At 26.6% G+C, this 21907-nt stretch overlaps 2 protein-coding genes across 2 annotated transcripts; one reads left to right on the top strand and one right to left on the bottom strand.

Annotated features, from left to right (window-relative positions):
* Positions 1-2435: 2435 nt before the first annotated feature.
* LOC114128270 (kinesin heavy chain) lies at positions 2436-13062 on the bottom strand. Its single transcript, XM_027992746.2, has 19 exons — positions 12493-13062; positions 8759-8846; positions 8046-8273; positions 7832-7975; positions 7640-7764; positions 7288-7541; positions 6381-6518; positions 6227-6324; positions 5956-6146; positions 5687-5893; positions 5474-5620; positions 5246-5392; positions 5007-5175; positions 4204-4322; positions 3377-3655; positions 3102-3311; positions 2896-3031; positions 2721-2813; positions 2436-2632 (listed from the first exon to the last, which is right to left on the bottom strand). The coding sequence occupies exons 1-19, from the start codon at positions 12637-12639 to the stop codon at positions 2613-2615; spliced, it is 2940 nt and encodes a 979-aa protein (XP_027848547.1). The 5' UTR covers positions 12640-13062; the 3' UTR covers positions 2436-2612.
* Positions 13063-17669: 4607 nt separating this feature from the next.
* Positions 17670-20261, top strand: LOC114128279 (mRNA export factor Gle1-like). Its single transcript, XM_027992758.2, has one exon. It carries the CDS (start codon positions 18396-18398, stop codon positions 20196-20198), a length of 1803 nt encoding a protein of 600 aa, XP_027848559.2. The 5' UTR covers positions 17670-18395; the 3' UTR covers positions 20199-20261.
* The last annotated feature ends 1646 nt before the right edge of the window (positions 20262-21907 follow it).

Here is a 21907-nt window from a genome sequence, read left to right as displayed (position 1 = left end):
GACATCGTTACATCTCTGTGCGATTGAGAATCATCGTTTATCTCTCCGCTATGTTGGCCTAAAAGTATTTGTATAGTAAAGACGGGAATGCCGTATCCATACGGTTAATACCAATGCTGAATGCGATAGATTTATATACGTCTATAGGATCTCGGACCTTACTTCGTGAGTCGTGACCTATTAATTTTCACTGTTCATCTTCATCACGGACATATACACGTCTACTAACTAGTAAGTAGTCCGTGCGGTTCATAACTATTTCGATTTTAAAGGTCTTTCAGAGATAGATAACAATATTTAATATTACATTGAACGGTGTGTGGACACGTAAAGGTGGAGTTGTCTAATGATAAGTAAGTAATGACTTAATATTATGATCAAAGACCGTGTTCATGATTAATGATAAACGTGACAAAAAAATATGATATGAACATAGATATTAAAGAATGGACACAAGCCCGAAGCTGTCGCCACCACATATATATTATATATATACATATATTATATGTTGTTAAGTTGTTTATATATGTCTATGGTCGCCGCGGACTAAGATGTACTACTCTAATATATTTTATATACATATTTTCCTGTGATAAATCTTAGTCCATGCTCTATGATCAGTATCTAATCAGAAATCACTACTCCACACTTCACACTTGGTAATAGCTATAAAATATTTATAAATGAAATAATAAAGTTGACCAATCGCTTATGAGCTTGTCAGCATAGTTTATTTTTCATTTCTAATAGATCTGTCGTTATACTACCACTAACCGATTAATCGAAATCATTCTTCCAACATTTATTTATTGTTAACCATCTAGAAAATGAAGTTATTATATTTTTATTATAAGTACATAATCATTGTTACAGATTTCAAAGTTTAATGAATGAAACGCAGCTTACTTAAATGTTGTGAAAAGTTGTAATTTCAAATGCAATATAATTTTGCAAGCCTTTAGACATTTAAATTTCAAGTTCTTAAAGCATTGAATTTAACATTTTTCCCCATAAATAATGATGCGAGTATACAATTTAGTTTATTTTCTTTCACGTAAATTTTTACAAAACAATGTAAGTGTTCTTGAACAGTAAACAGTACATCACGGTTGGTTAGCTCAATAACTTATAATAACCTAAGTCCTAAAGAATAATTTCTTTTACCAAAAAAAAATAATTAATTATACTGTACTTCATACTAAATAATTTGAGTTTACAAAAGGCAATACTTAATATGTATTAGTATAGTTATTAAATACATTTTTTTAAGCTCATAATTACTAGATATTAAAAATATATTTCAAAAAATTATTTAATAATCCATATATTATAAAAAAATAAAATTAAAATAAATAGCACTATATGCAGATCACCAATTATCCATAACCTAGTATGTTGATTCAAGTTTTTCTAATAATTATAGATCCATGGAATGTATTTTAATGGTTTTATTTTAAAACCAATATCATCATTATTTATTATACAAAATAAATTCCTGAGCAAAGATAATTTATTTAATTGGTGTTTTGAATATTACCAATTTCTAATCATTAACATTGTTCAAATTTAATCTTACTTTTTCTATTGTTTACTATTTATTAATATTTAAATATTGCAGGAAGTTTTGTGTTTGTTTAATTTTAAATAAGAGTTTAAAGTATAAATAAAGTTTTTATATGAATACAAAATGCTATTGATTTCAACAATTTAAAACAAAATTTAAAATTATTCCCAAGCACAGAGCAATATATATATATATAAAAAAAATATGAAATGAAACTTAATTTTTAAATTTCTCAATATTACTCATTTGTTATGACTTTAATCAATTTATAATATTAAAACGTGAATAGATTATATTTTAAGTTAATACCGCTTTTAAAACTACAAGAAAAAAAATTATTTCATATTTTATTTTGCGTTTCAAAAATAACCCAATTCAAGATTAAAAATATTTGATTTCAGTAAAACCTATGAAAAAAAAAAATAACTATTAATTTGGATTTCCATTATAACTATAACCTATGTATTATGTTGGTTAATAAACAAAATTTGAAAAAAATAGGAAAATATGTTTAATAAATAAATATAAGACATAATTGCATAAACAGCCGTCTAAAAAAAATACATGCCATTTGCATAAAATAAATAAAATTAGACGTTAAATAATTAATTAATTTAAAAAAAAAAAAACAATATTTATCATTTTCCACTAAACTTTATGTATAAATTAAATAAGCCAAGTATAATTTGGTAGTGGAGAGTAAAATGAATTTAAAATAAAGTTATTTAAATTTTTATAAGTACAGACAATGTGAAAGCGAATGATAAACAGCACCATTATACATTTCAAAAGCCAGTCTATCCAGCTTTTTAAAGGTATGTGCAAGGAGAAGGAAAATGACTGCTGCATAGTTGATATACACTCGCATATATATAAATATGTAAGTAAGTATATATTAATATAATAGAAAGTGCGATAATATAGGTTTCTAAAATTATATAGAAAAAATTATTTCTGTAAATAATATAAATTCAATTTGTATCAAATACTTCCACCACTTGCAGTTTGGCAAGAGCATAAATGTAAATTATTATAAAAAAAAAGCTCTTTAACTACTTTCAGCAATCTCTGAAAATTAAATAAAAAATTTATATTAATTTATTGTGGTATAATAAATCATTAGAACACATGTTATTAATAATTAATTATTACACACCAGGTATAGCAGCAGCTTTACGTTTTTTTAATTCATCTTCACTAATACGATTAATTGCAATAATATTATGTTGTCCTGCTCTAATTGGTTTGGCTAAAATGTTAAACAATTACATTAAATAGATATAAACAAAATTAATTTAATATACATAATTTCATTATGTAGATAAAATTACCTATTTGAGGACTAGGGCCTCTGCGAGCTAAATTCTTTTGTCTCACTGCATCTTTTATACGATCTACTTCATATTGATACCTTTTCCTATCCCTCATAGCACCTTCTTTAGCATCTTTCAATGCTGATTCAAGTGCCTAAAACAAGATAATAAGGATAAGTGTGATTAAATGTTATGTTCAATAATTTGAGTCTTTACAAACTAACCTTAACACGATCCATTGTTGCACGTAATCTTTTTTCCAATTTGGGTAATTCACAACGAAGATCTGCATTATCTCTGACCAGCTGTTTGTGGACTTTCGTAAGTTGATCTAAATTGTTCTCCAAGAAACTAATTTTTTGTCTTTGGGCTAATGTTCCACCACTACTGGCTTCATCCGTATCTTCAGCTGTAGCTGATTTTTTCATGCGAGACTAACAGATAAATAAGGTTTATTTTCATTTATTTATTTTTAAATAATATAGTTTATTTTACATACTTGTAAGTCTTGTACAAATATTTTACGTAAATTATGTAATGTTTGTAGTTCTTTGGTAACAGTATCTTCTAAGCCTTTGAGATCTTTACGTGCTTGTTCACGACGCTCATTGGCCAAGACATATTCTTGAAGACGTTGACTTTTTTCTTGATCTTCTTGCAATAATTTATTGTAATCTGTTTGCAGTTGTTGTTGTGCTAAAGAATACTTTTGAACTTGATCTTTAAGTTCTGCAATCAATGCTTGTTTTTCACTAATTTCATCTCTTAAATCAGCAACCTAATAAATAAAAATAAATTGTTGAAAATAGAGTTTAATTTCAAATTAATATCTAAAAATTTCAATAATATTAAAAATATTGAAAAATATTATCATAAGAGATTCTTGTTGAAAATGTAAAATAATTAAAATTAATAATATTTGTTATAAAAAATATGAAAATATTAGAGTAGAATATATTTAATTTCATTTAAGTGAAACAAAAGTAAAATAAACACAAATAAATCAATACATAAATATGCAGACAATGAAACATAACTAGCTGCAGTTATTAAAAAACTGTTATACTTGTTTTACAACTAAAACTGTTTAGAAAAATTTTAGTTTGGTAAATTAAACTGCAATTATATATTTATATATTAATAATTTATTCTTAAGAATTTTTTAATTGTCATCAATTAACAAACAAAAAATGCAGTGAAATTTTTTATGTTAAATGTACTCGTATATAGAACTGAACGATTTTTTAATCTTTTTATCTAATTAGAAATGAAAAATAATAAATGTTTTTCTTAAATCGCTATGGATAATATAATGCAAGTTCTTACTTGTTTATGATGGACATCTCTCAATTGGTCCATTTGTGTTTCAAGAGCAGCCCTCATGCTAGTAGCTTTTTCTTTTTCTTCTGCTTTTTCTTTTGATGATGATACAATATGAACTTGTTCTAAAATCAAAAACGTATGTATTTATCTTAGTTATTCATAAATTATTATATTAATAGAAAATAAAATGAAATAGGTTATTACAATTTAATACATTATTCTCATCACACCTTACAATATAGATTATTCTTAAAGGTACAACTTAAAAAAATTGTAACATTATAAATTGCATTATATATGAACTATAAGTGGTAATCTCATTGATAAACAATATAAATAATAGAAAGTTTTTTTGACAATAACTGTACCAGTGCTTATCACATTAAATACAAAGGTCAATAGGTATGAGTGAACAAAGAAAACTATAAAAATTTAATTAATGACAAACAAGATTAGAATAGGTTTCATTTTAAATGTGTATTTAATTAAACTAAAATAAATCCATAACATTAAAACATAAATTAACTAATTATCCAAAGATTTAAGAAATAGGAGGTGATCACAAGACGTATATTACAGAATCTATATTTAAGTAAAATGCCCTAAATATTTTCTACAGCATAGCTAAATATCTTAACCAATGTATCTAATGACAAATAACCTTTAATGAAAACAATATGCCATACCATAAACCTGCATTGTAGATATGCATATTAATAATTATATTTACAAAGAACATGTTAAAAGTATATTTAACTAATATCAACAATAATTTAACATTTGAAAATAAATACGATTTGTCTTACCTGCTGCTTTCATTTTTGCAAACTCTTCTCTTAATGTATCAATGTTTTCTTCTAATGTTCGCTTCTTATTTTCTGCTTCTCTTAAAGACTCTTGCATAGATTTAAGACGAGCCTCATTTTGTGAGATTTTCAAACGACTTTCAGCAAGTTCTTTCTCATAATCACTAACCTAAATTCAGTAAAACAAAATATATGCTTTAATTCTAATAAAACTAATTGTTAATCCAACTAAATATTACTTTTTTATTCATATCAGTTTGACTTAATTCGAAGAAATTGCATCGTTGAACCAAGTTTTTTACTTCAGATTTCATTTTACTAATATAAAGTCTAGCAACAGTAAATTCTTCATCTAGCTTGCTATTTCCATCACTAATAGCTTGTTGCTTTAATAAATAAATAAAAATTATTTAACAAAACTTTTGTTTTTTTACAAATAAAAATTAATTGAAAATAACTAAACTAACATTAAGTTCAGCTTCACTTCCTATTGCTGCTCCAATTTCAGCTATATCTTTGAGAAGATTTGATAACATGTCTGTTGTACGTTTCTTTTGATGTACAAACATATCTTTTAATTGTTGTAATTCGGAGGACGTTGAATTCAAAGATGACTAAAAAACAGAATAATATAAGTACATTTCCTATACAATAGGTAAAAAAAGGATTTGTTTATATACTTCTTTTATGGATAGCTCTTCCATAAGAGTCTCATTTTCTTTATTTTTCACATCAACTTCTTGACTTTTTTGATCATAATTGACTGCAAGTTCTTCAAGAGCTTGCAAAACTTCTTTCACTTCTTCTTTTGCACTTTCATTTTCTTGAGTGATTCTATGCATTTCTTGTTGTAATTGCTCATAGTCTCTTTGAGTAGATGTAAGAAGCTATAATACACAAAATTAAAAATTATTACTTTCTCTTTAATTACATTGACTTAAATGATTACTTCTTCTTGTTCCATTATTTGTTCTTTTAATTTTTCTATGTCTTGACTTTGTTGATTTATTTCTTCATCTTTATCATCTAATTGTTGATATAAGGCTTCACGTTCTTCTTCAAGTTTTTGTCTTTCTTCTGTTGACATGGATTCAGTCATTACACCCCCTGGTATTGCAGGTACTGGACCGACCACTAATTCTATGAACAAAATTAAATAAATTAACATTATTATTTAATTTTAATTAAACTATAAAAATTAAGATTTGCCTTAGTAATACCTTTTTTAATATCAACTTGAACATTTGGTGTAGATGCTTCCATTGGTTCTTGTAAATTAACTTGTTCATCTTCTTTTACAGTTTCTCCACACCTCCATCTATGTAATTTGAATTAGTTTTATAATTAAAAAAAGCATACTACAAATTTTTTTACCGATTAAGTTCAGATTGAAGTTTATCACACTTGGCTTTGTAACGTGTACATTTTTCTTTTTCTTTTTCATAACGTCTCTTCCATTCTTCAGCTGTTAACTCTTCATTGACAGTAATGACATTTTTAATTGTTTTTGCTCTTAAAAGTAAATAAAAGTAAAAAAATTATATTTTATACACATTACATATGTTTATCTATGTTAAAACTGACAATAAATTAGAGGATGTTTAACTATTACTAAACCAGTTATTCTTAGCTCATCTTAACTAAAATAAAATTGTACACCAGCGTTTCACAACCTGAGGGTTGCAACTCCCTTAGAGATCACTAACTAATTATTGATGGTCATCAAAATATAAAATATGTAAATACATGTATATAAAATAATTCATTATTTTTCAGAGCAGACATATAATTTTGTTTCATAATAAATAAAACCAATTACTTATATAAGAAACAATAGGTTAATTGATACATTGCATCTTGGTCAAAAAGCGTTCCTAATAAACAGTTTCTACCATAATTACAGAATAATTTGGACTTAATGTAAATATTTTTAATATTTTTAAATATAATACAACATGCAATCTAATATTAGTTTCACCTATTTGTTAATTGATTAATCAAGCTGCCTTTATTAAATTCAAAAAATTATATAGAAAAAAAAAAAATGTTTTATTTATTTATTTTATTATTATTATTAAGCCCAAAAACATACACTGTAATTTAAATTAAAAATATTTTAATCTAAACCTATACATTTCCAAGTAAAAATATAAAACCATATTTGGTCACGTTAAGTTAGTTATCACTAATTATTTAGCACTACACTAATAAACTGAGATAGAAATACCACCACATCTTCTTTGAAGGAGATGGAGGAAGAGTATAAAAAATTTTCACTTACCTTCTACCAAAATCTAAAGTTGATTTTGTTTCTGACTCATTGAAAGAAGCAGGAGAACAGCAAATTATAATTGTAGTACGAGCATTTCCACCCAATGATTCTTGTAATATACGTGTTAGTTTTGAATCTCGATATGGTATGTGTGTTTTTTTATCTTCGGCCAATGCAGATATTACATTTCCCAAAGCTGATAATGATTTGTTAATATTTTTTGCTTCATCTAATACTGTACCTTCTGCACCAGTTTTGCTTACCTAAAATAATTTGTTTTATACAAAAATAAATAATCAAATTTTACAAGAAATTTTTTTTTTAATTTAAAATATAATTATTAAACATATAAATCATTTACTTTTTCACTACCGGCTAAATCTACAAGATAAAGTTTTCCAGATAATTTTTTTTCATTTTCCAAATTTTCTTGTTTCACGTTTATCAAAAACACACTATGACTTCTTGAACTGTGCTCATTCATGTCTAAGATTTAAATAAAAATATAAAACTTAAGTCTAGTTTAATTAATCTTTAATTGTCATAAACTTACTAGTCACAGCTATATGTCTGTTGGCTTTGCCTTCTTCAATTACAGCAAATACTTCTTCTGGACTAGAAACAAATCGTTCAGTAGCACCTTTTACAAAGGGAACCCTATTTTTATCTTCATGAACACTTAAGTTCACTTTTGATACTGAAAACGGTCAATATTGAACAAATTATTTAAGCTATATTAATTATTATAAACAAAAATATTAACATACCATCTAATAAATCACGAATCTTATCCATATAAATTTCAAAATAAGACACCTTTATATGAAATTCCAAATTTTCTTCCATTGCATAAATATGGTTGAATATATCATTAACAATCCGAGGAATAATACCTTGTTTAGATGGATCACCAATGACCCCTTCCATAGTATGTGTTTTACCAGAAGAGGTTTGACCATATGCAAAAATTGTTCCATTGTAACCAGCAAGTACATCTAGTTAAGATTAATCAATTAGAACTTTCTCAATACTTAAACATAATTTATTATAACAGGGTAATTATATAATTATGTTTGACTATTGTGTTCCTATTTTCCTAAATAAGTTTATAAAACATAACATAGTTTCAAGAAGGAAGCAAAATATTTTTTTATTATATATATTATTACTTTAATAGTAAATTTTATTGTGTTTCTGAATAGATTTAACTAAATAATAATTAAATAATATTATAAAACAAATATATATTAATTAAAATTTAATTTAATTTAAAAAAATTGAGGTAGTCGAAATAACACGGTTGATAGATAATATTTTAATAGGTAATATTGGAATTATTTGGATAGTCGAGATAACACAGCTGTGCACCTAAGGTAGTCGAGATATCACAGAAGTACCATAAATTGTATTTCTAACTTGCTGTAAGAAAACAATTTTTGAATATAAAACACTACTCTATTATTAAAATAAAATATTTTACCTGATACAATTGACTTTGCAGCATCACCATAAACTTTATCTTGACTGGCATTTGGCTTGAAAACTTTATCAAATAAATAAACTTTTCCCTAAACACAAAATTAAATGTTACAATAATTTTTAAACATTAGATCTGTCATTTTACTGATGAATATTAAATAATAAAATTATAAGAGCAATTTTACTTGTTTTTTTTAAACCAAATATATAGATAAAGGTAAAATTAAAATAAATATGAATTTAATGATTTTTATTGAAAGTTATGGATTTAAAAGTAGTTGATTTATGTATCCATCAGGAAATTATAAAAATGTAAAATATAAATGTATAAGTAAATTAACTATGAATTTTATTATGTATCAAAAACTAATTTGAAATAAAATTTGTTAAGGTATATCCTTTTTTTATTTTTATTTTTTTGAAATACCAATCTTTTTTAAAACCAATTTACTAATATTTATTTCACTAAACTTTACTACCTACTCTCTTCAAAAATTAATATTTTGCATGTTTTAAAAAAATATTAAATCTATTTATGTACCTAATATTATTTTATAAATTATTTTTATTTATGCATCTGAATTTAATGTTAAATGTTAACTATGGAAAAAATTGTTTAATATGATTAATACTTTAAATGTTTTTAGAAATATTAGATATCTGAGTAAAACCTTAGATGATTATCATCATATTTTAATAATAATTGATTTAATTAGTTTTCTTTTTGACTATATAATATTATGTCCGACTCATAAAAGAATATTTAAATTATGATGAACATCAATTTAATAAAATAATAAATAAATGTGAAATAAAAAAAAACCTCAAAAAAAAACCTTGGTCACCATCAAATTATAAGCCATAACGTAAGATGTAAAATACCTGTAAATAAACTAAAATATAGATATTTAGATAAATGAAAAACTGTTTCAATAGACAATAAGGAATTCTATTATTATATCAAAAATATGAACCTGTAGTTGCACAAGAAAATAATTTATGAACCATTGTAATTAGGTACTTTTCATTTGTATAAAATTGTTTTTTTTTTTTTTAATTTATTGTTAAAACTTTTAACTTATTCCTTCTTTTAATGATCACCTTATAATTATCTAAATATAAGCAAAAATGGGAATAATAATTAAAACTTTAAAGTATCAAGATTTAGAATTTGTTAAACTTGAATTTCCACAAATCCATACTTATTTTTTTCTTAAACTGTCTCAACTAAAACTCAGGTTCTGTTAAAATATTCAAAATTGTAAAAGTAATAAAACAAGTGCATTCTTAATTTTTTTTTTTTTTTGTTTTTCAATTTATTTATTGTCATACTCAAAAGTCAAAAATCATTCTCAAACTTCAAGCTATTTACATTACATTAAGTTAAAGGTAAATGAGAACTCATCCCTAATTAAAATTATAAGATATTAAACATATCAATTTTTACATTTTATCAAAAAATAGACACATTAAACATTGTTTAAAAATATGTCATTTTTTAAATTTAGAAACTAGATACTGTACCTAATTAAAATAAAAAATGCACTTTTAAATAAAGTATGTACTTCAATATAATTTACTTAGCTTAGAAAAAAGAATGGACTCTAGAATCAAATTCATCAGAGTCCAGACTCCTTAACCAGGCCTTACCTATACCAAACCTGTTTACATATAAGTATACCATTATTTGCGTTTAATGACAATAAAATGCTTTTTTTTTTTTGTTACTAATTCAAAAATAATTTATAAGTACTAGATTTACAATTAAAAGTTCAATCTTTTATTCTTTTTTTTATTACTATCAATTTATTATACTGTAATAACAAAATAACATCACACAAAAAAAAAAATTCAATGGATATACTTATGTAATTTTTTTTTCTTTTGTTTAATTCTTGAATAAAAAATTATTCCTATTTGAATAGAATATTTATAAGAAAAGTTAAAAATGTACTTATTTAAATAAGAGATCTAACTAAGGTTACTTATCCTTAAATTTGATTTAAAGAATAATGAAAAAACTTTCATGAATAGGAAATAATAAGTAGGCGAGTAAATAGGGTAACTGAAATAGATAACAGGAATTTTGGTACAAATCCAATAAATGTTTTCAGAATATTTTACAAATTCCTTAAAAAAAAAGAGGTTAAGCTAAATTATTTTTAAAAACAATTAATGTTTACTTAGAAGAATACTTATATATTATATAGAGAGAATTATTAATTTATTACAAATTAAATAATCTGTTAAATAACATTTTAAAAAATATATTTTAAAATTTTATTTTCTGATTTATAGTATTACTTAAACAATGTTTATAACCAGTATTTTGGAAATCGGTTAAGTAATAAATAGCCAACGAAAGTGACAGTTTTTCATTTTTAAACACTATAAGCGAAGCCTAAACCAACCAAACTAAGTTGAGTGCTATATTGATAACAATATAACTCTAGAAAATAAGTATTATTAAACATTAACAAATTTCTTGTAAGTATTTTCTTAGTTAAAAAAATCTATGAATATAAAATATTAATTTATTATCTTTAAATAATAGTTATACAAATTTATAAATATATAATATATAGTTATAATTTTATTTAAATGAAACAATATAGCTACCTACATACCAGGAAAAAATATATAGATATGTATTATTAAATATTCAATGTTTACAACCACATAATAATAACAGTTATTTCTTGGTAATTTCTAAATAGAAGATGATAAAAAGATGAGATGAATTTTTAGATGAAAAATGAATTATACCTAATTATTTTCTTACCTATAAGTTATTGCAATTATTACATAATATTACTAAGATTTACCTAGTACTTTTATGCTTTTAATTTACATAACATAAAAAGTTAGAAATTGATCAAATTAAAAATAAATAATCCCATAAGTGTTCTGAATATCATTAGTTACCTAATAATTAAATTACTAATTAATATGTTTTTATAAGCTGTAGATAGTATGTTTTTTTTAATGTAACTTAAAATTTTACAAGCAGTTTTCCTATACCTATACTATACAATTCTTAATACTTAAGTACAAATAAAATAATCAGAAAAAAATTGGAAAAAGAATGATCAATAAATAAACATTAAAAAAAAATTGGTTTATCATGCCTACCGATTTTATAATTTTATTGTACCTATCCTTATCCTAGTTATATATTTTATTAACCTAATTTAAATTGGATAAGTAATGCAATTAAATGTAAACTGAGTTCAATAAGTAATCAAGAAAAAGTTGTAATTACTTATTGTTTATAGATGAACTTTAAAGTCCTATTATAGTAAGCTCGCTAGTAAAACCCCATAAAACCAAGTACAGACAGTGGCGTAGCCAACGGGTAGGTCTGGTAGGTTAATATATAACTTCAAAATTTAAAAAAGAAATAATCATATTTAGTAAAATTATTGTTGATTGTCTCTGTGCTTATTATTATATTACTAAACATTTTAATGAATTTTGGACTGAAATACTGTGCTTGAATCAACCAAAAAATTGGACAGTCAGCAGTTTAGCCACCTTTAAATTAATATCTCCAAAAGATTTACCTATCAGTGAAAAATTCTTTAAATACCATCAGACGCAAAACTGACGAATCGGATGGCAAAACATTAAAATCAGTATGCTACCAACAAAGGTGGGTATAATGGAATGCAAATCTCGATAGAAAAAATTTGGTATGCAAATTATTGTGGATTCGAAATGTGGTGGTGTACTTACGCCGATCGTGATGCAATTCTCGTCGGGTCCGGTGGGAAACTTTACGATGAACCTGGACCCAGCTTTTTCTTCGGAATCGTTTAGCGGACGGAAACGACAGACGACTTTGATGCTGTCTTCGGCGGCGATCTCTCTCTCGGCTGCCATTGTATCGGATCTCGAACTCGGAAAAACGATATATTACAGAGGAACAACACGTAGTATCACTGGTTAGCCGGGACAAGGTGCAGACGACTGTAATATCGACGAGCAACGGTTCGTGAGTAGGTGGCGGCCACCCACACCCTAGACGATAAGGCTTGAGCGGTTTTTATTATTTTTGACTGATTTTTTTTTTTATTTATTTATTGTTTGACAACACACATCACTACCACTGCATGCGAGACTGCGGCTATTATTATGACATCTGTCTATCACTGAACTTACGGCAATATCACGATCGAGAACGAACGCACGCACCGCATCCGTGTCCGTGTGTGGACGAAATACACCGTACGCGTACGGGCGCGAGTGTCGGCGGCGGCCGTCGGAGAGCGCGCGGCTGGGGCGGACGGGCGTGGAGGGCGACGAACGCTCCGCGATAAGCCGATAACAAAAACGACGGTGAAAAGCGTAGAAAAATTTCGACGTCGACGATCGACGGCGCGACGGGCGGGGGGGAGGGGCGAGGAAGGGGGTGGCGGCGGACGGGAGATCGCGCGGTTCGGTTCAAAAGCGATATCGTCGAACGGCTACGATCGTTTATCGGATCAAATACTCTTGTCGACACGGGTAATGTGTCCGAGCGCCGGGCGATTGCGGTCGAGCCATACACCGGCCGGGTAACTCGCGCGCAGATATTCCGCGAAACGCTTTTTTTTTTCTTTCTTTCTTTCTTTATCTAATGGTCTCGGCGGTCGGCGCGTCACAAAGCAATCGCGCGGATACGGTAACCGGACCGGAACGACGTTACATTATACTCGGTATACTCGGTATACGCGTTCGCGGGGGTATGGAGGTAACCGTGCGTTGCAGCTGCCGCCAGCCAGCTCGCCGCAGCTGCTTCAATATAGTCGTAGACCGGTGAAGTGAACGGCACTGATCCGCTGGTCGAAAACGGCACGTTCGACGGGGCCAAAGGCGCTCGAACTAGACCGCACGGTCTCAAAATTGCGTTGGCGGACCACTGCACGATTGTGCCCGTCTCGAAATGTCTAATGACCAATTATTATTAATTTCGTGTTACGGGCAAACTAGACTATCCGGGCGTTGCGGGTATTGTCCGGTTCTGACGGGCAACGTAGGAAAAATTATGCGTTTCCCTGACGATAGGTACAATATGATTGTCGTACTGGTTTCCCGTCCCAACTCGGGCAACGTTAACCGAGACGGTGTTTTGCCGTTTCACGCGATTAAATTTAATAAATTGTTTTAATTTTTAAACATTATTTGTTTACCAATTACTTAGTATTCTTTTGATAAACTATTTGTTTGAACGGTTATTGTTATTAGAATGGCATTTTTAATTATATTTTTTTCCTTGTTGCCTAACGTTTACATTTTTTATTTAAATATTTTTTAGCACAATTATTATTACTGTTCCAGTTCTCCTAAATTTGAATATTTTCTCGCTGCTTCTTTAGATTATATTATATCATGCACATATTGACATATTATTATATCTTCTAGTCTTAAGTTCTCTACAGAAGTGTTTTCCTAACTTTCTGTTATAATGATCAACAAGTTTATTCTTTGTTCATTTTTTTTACAAGTAATAGTACCATTTTAATTTAACGTATCTAGGTAGTAGCCAGTAGGTAATGAATATTTGATTTTATTATACAACATTTTTTTTTTTTTTAATTTAAATATTTAGATATAGATACTTCAACATCAAAATAAAATTTAAAACTGACATAGTATAATAATATGTTATATGTAATATGAATATTGAATAGTTTTTACTCGTAGTCTCGATGTACTATTCAACCTCAACTGCATGAACAATTTACATAGGAGCGTATGACTAAATGAACACTTATGAGTTATGACTCAGCGATATTATCGAAAGACGATAATCATTAGCACATATTTTATCGATAACATTACAAAATGACCACAATCGTAATGAAATAATATAAAAGCTATGATAAATATAATGGATAATGTCCTACAGTACTTAATAGCTGATTTATTAATAATTATGCTTAACTTCATGTTATTATTATACGTAGAATTTTGTGTCAACTAAAATGTCTAAAATATTACTTGAAAATTTTTAATCTTTATGGATAAAACTGTTTTTATGTAACAATTTTTATTTATTTTAATTTTAGAGCGGAGTGATGAATTATGAATGTATTGATTTTAAAATAATAAACGTGTTTTTTCTTTTTCTGTCATCACTTTTTGCAGGGGCAATAAATATACTTAAATTTTCAATTTTAGAGATGATTTTAGGTAGCAAATTGGATCTAGTTGGTACTTTTTTATTATCAGGAAAAATAAAAATAATCTTTTTTATAAAGAACTTACTTAAACTAGGTACCTACTTACACTATTCACAAAATGTTTATTACAACATTATTGTTAAAGTTAATATTTCCATTATTTTAATAATATTATTACACTTTTTAAGTTATTTATAAGCATGAGAAATGTTACATTTTTTCTTCGAGCGTCAATAAAAAAATATTCAAAGGGTTAAATTTCTTAAAAACGTAATACAATATTCCAAATAGGTAAATTGCTTTTATATCGATTCCGTATAAGAATCTTCTTTGTCGGTAGGTACTATGAAATATATTTGTAGGTATTTAGTACAGTAGTACCTACGTCATTATGTCACTCGCATTATTTTGCAACTTTGGAAAATATAAAAAAATAGTCTTCAGCCCTAGTGATTATATATTTTTATACTTATATATTAATTTCTTAGTGTTTTTATGTACATAACATATTAACATTAATGTTTCTAATTAAAACTAATCTTCTAACTTCTTCTATCTACTCTAGTAAAGTATTATAGACAACAAAATGCCTATCAAAAATCTACAAAAGTTACAAATGAATATTTAAAGAGCTTTTACCTTCTTGATCATTATACATGTCTGATGTATCAGAATTAATTTTGAATCCTTTTTTATTATTTAAAATAATGATCAGTTTTTTGTACACAATTTTTCCGATTAAATTAGATGCTTTTTTGAATTTTAGCTTTTTCTTTAGAGAGTCTGCTTTATGGTTTGTTATATTTTTATTAAAATTATGTAAAAAAAAATGCAAAAGTTTAAAATTCAAAAACTTCAAAAATGTAAAATAAAAGCTTAATCTGATTTTTATTAAATTGTGTATAAACATTAATCGGAACATTATTAATTATTTAACATTTAAAATTGCTATTTGTAGTACTGAAGTAGGTACCGTACACGCATTATACGTTGATTTTAAATATGCACATATGACCTATGTATATAAAAACAAAAATCTCAGCAAAAACAGTTTAAAAAAGTTATGGCAGTTTTTCACTATGACGGACGACGGTTAACCAAGGATTGTCAGTACGCATCTCAATTATTATTTCTTTATTAGTACCTACTTGTAGTTTGTATTGGTCAGCATTTTTCACAAATTACCTACTTACTTACCTATGTGACACTAGGTCAAAAAGTCGAAAATATAAAATATTCTATACAATTTTTATTTATAATTATATATTTTATTAAATAGATAAATACTGTACTACTATGTATATAATATAATTAATATAAATTATTGTTAATTTATAATTAATTTAATTTATGTATTTTAATTTTAAACTGTATACCTATCAAAGAATAAGAAAATTTATATTAATTATTTATACAAACACTTCATAATTTGTGATGGAGATGTAATTAATATGATAAATTAAGATAATAAAAGAAAAATGAATATTTTTATTTTGTTATTTTTATAGGCCGTCATCGACCATCGTTCACAGTGCTTCATTACTCTTTCAGTCATATACCAGTATACTACATCCCCACACAATTACAATAATTTAGTTATTATTTTTTTTTTTTTTACTAGGTACAAAAATATTAATTAGAAATAATTTATACGGCAAAACAACGTTTGCCAGCTGGTCAGCTAGTATATTATAAAAATTACATAATTATAAATGAAAAATTAATAGAATATTTTGTATTTTTGGACTTTTTGCCCGACAATAAAATCTGAAACCGGACTTATCGTCCGACTGTCCGAGATTCGTGCCGCTATGACGCGTCCCTACTGTGATCGACGATCGTTCCTTATCATTACGCGGACGTTAATTATTGACAACGCCGCACACGCTTCACAATATTGTTTGTCGCATAGACAAAACATAAACATTGATTTTTTTTGTTATAAATTATTATAATATTATGTGTACGGTCGCCGGTCGGATGCTCCCCGGCCGCAAAGGAAATAATATTATGCGAAGTCATATTCGACCTAAACGACCGTCACTAGCTGCGGACCAATCGTTCTGAGTGTTCTGTTCACGAAAAAATAATATAATAAGTATAAATTTTCCGATGCGGTTTTTTTTTTGCATTGATTAGGACCGATCACCGAAGTAGTCTCGATAATATATTGAATCTAATGACACGTCACGTTATCACCTATTCTGCGCGTAATATATATATATCGTATACATTAGATAATATGTATTCAAACATTTTAATTTAATATAATATTATTTATTTATATTATTAAATTATTAACTATATTATTTGACTGTAAAAGAGCCAAAATAATAAAATATATTACAACACCGTTAATTCAGGAGAAAATAACTCAATACATATAATAATGATTACCTATTTATCTTTATGTGTACAAGTGTACGACTATAATATTATAGATGTCTATAGAAATGTTCTATGGCTATAGGACGGAAAAACATGAAGATAATCTATATCCGTCGGCAGTTCTCGTATTGGGTTATCGCCACAAACATAATATGTAATAACTAGAGAGCCTATATAAGAATATATGTATAAAAAAAAAAAAATAAATAGATAGCCGACTGTCTTCTTATTATTACATCGATAAAATACACATATTTCTATGTAGAAATATGTGTATAGAAGTCTGTGATAAAATAGAATTAATTAATTATATCATAATTCATACATTTAGAAAATTGCGAAATAATTCAAATAAGTAACCCTGTCATATTGTTGTTATGAATAATGATATATTTTATTCTTCAACAGTTCAATGTATAAAATTATGTTGAACATGTTGTCCAACCAGTTTTTAACAACAACGGATATTGAATAGGTAGGTATTTTAGATTAAAAAATTACGGATTCGCGCATTTAGAATTTAGAAATAATTGCATTGTTAAAAATGAGACTTTTCTACGGGAAAATAATTAGTTTAAGACACTGATTAGGACGATCAGGTAAAGTAGGTACTTTTAAAAATGTTATTATTTTTTTTTTTGTTAGTTTGGTCATTAACGAAGAACGCAGTAACGCTCGTCGCTCACTAGTTTTATCTGCGATCGTGGACAGATATTAATAAAGTTACATTTATTTTATCATTGGGAAATTGGCATTTCACTATCGTAATTGTGTTTATCGTTGTGCAATTAAAGTATAATAGAGGACTACAGATATATAGGTACGACGGGTTTTATGAAAGTGTAAAGTATAGGGGTACGAGATAGTTTGTTACCGTACACTGTGTAGCGTGTAGGTAAGAACAAAGTTTTCACATATTCAGTTAATACCAAACACGACAGAAGTGTACATGGTGCGCGTTTTAATAATATTAAATGTTCTAAATTTTACGCAGGAATTTCATCAAAAAACCACGTGAGTACTACAAACACTATCGAGTAGTTTTTTTTTTTTTTTTAATCGTACACATTCATTACCTATGAAGTAATGGCTCCAAATGCATCACCGTTCTTTAATTTTAATATGAACAATCACGCTGTCCATATTCAAAATAATGTCTGCCATAATTTTAACTACAATAATAATACTAGTTCAATATTGTTGTTCAGAAATCGTTTAAAATCAATAAGAGAACAATTTGTGGCAGTTAACAGCCATTATTTAAGAGAAAACATTATAGAATCGGTCAGTCATTTTTCGCCCTCAGCTTTCGTTCGGAAGGAAAAATCTGAAAATACATGGCTGAGTGATATGCGAACCGTTTCATGTATGCGTTTGGATTTTTTACGTAAGGTGACAATTAAACAAAATATGAGAGAAAAAATGGAGTTGTGGCAACAGAAAAAAGATGAAATGTCACAAAGTAGAAAATTTGACATTTCATTCAAACCAAAATTTCAACGTGATGAAATTTTAGTTAAAAAAGAAAATTACAAAATTATTTTTGATCAAATTAAAAAACGCGCACTAATTGCAGATGAACAGGCAATTTCCATTAATCACCAACAACGTAGTAGAGAAATTTGCTTTAAAGCTGTCTTGACAAAAGCAGTTTTAATTGTAAATGTTTTGAACAGTTATTTCAACAATCAACAGTTAGTATTAAATGTTGGTAAACAAATCGAGGATTATTATTCAATGGAATCAAGATTAGATGTCTTAAAAAATATTAAAGTTGTCGAAGAAGCCCCATTAATTGCCGCTCAAAGCTTGTTGAAGGACCTAACATTATATAAAAATAATGTAGTTATGCCAATTCAAGCGGAAATAGAAACATTAAAGGCACAAATGGTTAAAAAAAAGAATCTGTTGCACTTATTTTCTGTTAATAAGCCTGCTGAACACACGGTAAAAAATGTCAGACGACAATATGTTGCGTTAGTGAAAAATAATAAAGTATTAATTAACAATTTGACTAATGTAAAAAAATTACCATTTGTAAAAGATCCAACTACTAAAATATTTAGACAAAATGTAATTAAAGTGATTAATACATTAGTTAATACTATATCAACCACAAATGTCACACATTTAACTGATAAATATAATAAGTTAAACGCGTTGTTGAGTGGAAAACTTGTTTGCGTTGCAAACACACGAGTTATGATTGGTGAAAACAAGGAAGCATTGGCATTTTGTATGGAAACTTTAGCTACGAAAATAGTAAATTATGCAGAGGAAGTAATTTGTGTGAAGACTCAAGCTGCTTATGAAATTGCAACAATTATAACTAAGCTTTGGAATGCTCATCAACAATTCGGTAAAATTCTTTTTGCTGAAATGAAACAAAAATGTCCTTTGCTAGTTCCATTTTACTATCCTATAGCAAAATATTTAAACTGTGAGCAGATAGATCATGAATCATTTGGTTACAAGATTGATTCTTTGGGAAATGTTGAATCTGACAACAAGTATCTACAGCGTATGACTGGTATTATTCGACTTTATGCATCACTTATAGTAGCCTCATCGAGATGTAACCAACCGGTCATTGGTCTAAGTCATGCATGGATTTTTGTTGCCGGAACATTAAATCAAAACCCAGTTGCAGATATCACAGCTACTATATTGGTTGAATTTCTAAAAATTGTTGGTTTTGCAATGCATCAAAAGTATGGAAATCAATTTATTAAATTATTACAATATATTAATACACACTTTTTAAAAAAAATCATATTGGTTACACCTGAAGGTAATGGAGGACCTATTACTCGTTTAAATAGCTTCTTATCAAGAAGTCTATGTACTGGGTCTATTGAAGAACCTAAAGGTATACTGTTTGATTTTTAAAAATTCCTATTTTGTATTTAGCTTAAATTATTTGATTGATAACTTTTACAATTATTGTTTTACCTATTTATTTATTTATTAAAAAAAAAAAAAAATCTATATATACATAATAAAAAAAATACAACAAAAAAAATTAGAAAATACAAAATACAAAAAAAGTGTGGAACAAATTATTGTTGGTAGAAAAAAATCCTTGTTTATTGAGAGAAAATACTTATTTATTGAGAAAAAATGCTTATTTATTGAGAAAAATGCTTATTTATTGAGAAAAAATGCTTATTTATTGAAAGTAAAATACTTATTATTGAGAGAAAATGTTATGTACCTATGTTGCTTATTTGTTAACAGCACTACTTTTTAATTTAAAATTTTAACTTAATTTATTGAATGTTGGATTTTATTTACATTTTTAAAATGGTTTATATTTTAATTTATAGTCGATGAATCACTTTTTGATCTGAATATACATAAATATATATGTTATTATTTTTTTTTTGGTATTAACGTGTTCATAAAATTATGCAACTTATTTTGAAAATATTTGTTTTGAGTTATTTGTTTATTTATTTACTATTTTTTTAAGAATTTTACAATTTTGCCGCAACTGAATTATTTAAATGTTAATAAAATTAACAAAATGTGTACAGAATACTTGTTTTTTTATTTACATTTTCTTTTTCATTTAAATTTATTTATAGGAAGAAGAAATTTCATATTTTAATTTTTAACAGGTATGAAGAATTTCAGGTACAATGATGAATGAGGTACATTATTAAATGCTGCTTGTATAGCTTCAATTGAATAGCAAGTCAACAGCAGATTTATTAGATTAAATTAGTAACATTTATTAAACATGTTTTGGATTTTTCTTTTAGTTCTAGTGGTATATAATTTGTCTAAAAAAAAAAAAAACCTAATTTATTTATAAGATAAGTATTTCAATAGGTTAAAATACACATTGCGATATCTCCTGAAATAATGAAGATATCATAATTCTGTTTTTTCATAGTACTCGCAGAGACAAGGACTACAAGTATATCATATTTTAATTTAATTTAATGTTCGGGTAAAAAAATTTAAAAAGTAATTTTTCATTTAATTATTTTAGAAAAAAATCAAAGATAGCCATTTGGTAGTTTATTTTTCTGAAAATGTTGACATTTCAATATTTTTTATTATCATTAATTTCATGGTTTTTAATATTTTTTCTAGTTTCAAGGAAAATTTTGAGTTATTTAATACCACAGTGCCAGTGATATCAAACATGTGACCTGTGTGCTCGTACGACCAGAAAATGCTTTCAATAAGATCCACAATACTATTATTAAAACTAAAATAAAAACCATTATAAATAATGATTCTAATGAAAATAAAGTATTGAAACATCAACATTTTCAGAAAAATAAACTACAAAATGACTATCTTCAATGTTTTTGAAAATAATAAAATAAAAACTTATTTTACCCAAACATAAAATTAAGTTAAAATATGATATCTTCATTTTTCAGGAAATATTGAAATGGGTAAATCCTTACTGAACACTGTACCTATATAGTTGGTATGTTTTTTAAATGTATCCTTTTGGGGTTAGATGATATATTTTATAATTCTTATTTTATGTTGTACAAAATACATAAAAAGTTGATTAAGATTGTTAACATTTAACGATAGTGTACAAAATTGTAGTCTCAATTTATCTGGCAAGGACT

This window comes from Aphis gossypii, chromosome X, assembly GCF_020184175.1.
Source record: "Aphis gossypii isolate Hap1 chromosome X, ASM2018417v2, whole genome shotgun sequence".
NCBI lineage: Eukaryota > Metazoa > Arthropoda > Insecta > Hemiptera > Aphididae > Aphis > Aphis gossypii.
This window is presented reverse-complemented; position numbering and strand designations above follow the sequence as displayed.

Excerpts from the sequence above, each read along its gene's own strand:
- LOC114128270 (XM_027992746.2), bottom strand. The coding sequence starts at position 12,639 with ATGGCAGCCGAGAGAGAGATCGCCGCCGAAGACAGCATCAAAGTCGTC. Across the intron at positions 7,542-7,639 it reads ATTTAGCCGGTAGTGAAAAA|GTAAGCAAAACTGGTGCAGA; the intron begins GTAAATGATTTA and ends AAATTATTTTAG. Across the intron at positions 4,323-5,006 it reads TGCAAAAATGAAAGCAGCAG|AACAAGTTCATATTGTATCA; the intron begins GTAAGACAAATC and ends TTTTGATTTTAG.
- LOC114128279 (XM_027992758.2), top strand. The coding sequence starts at position 18,396 with ATGGCTCCAAATGCATCACCGTTCTTTAATTTTAATATGAACAATCAC.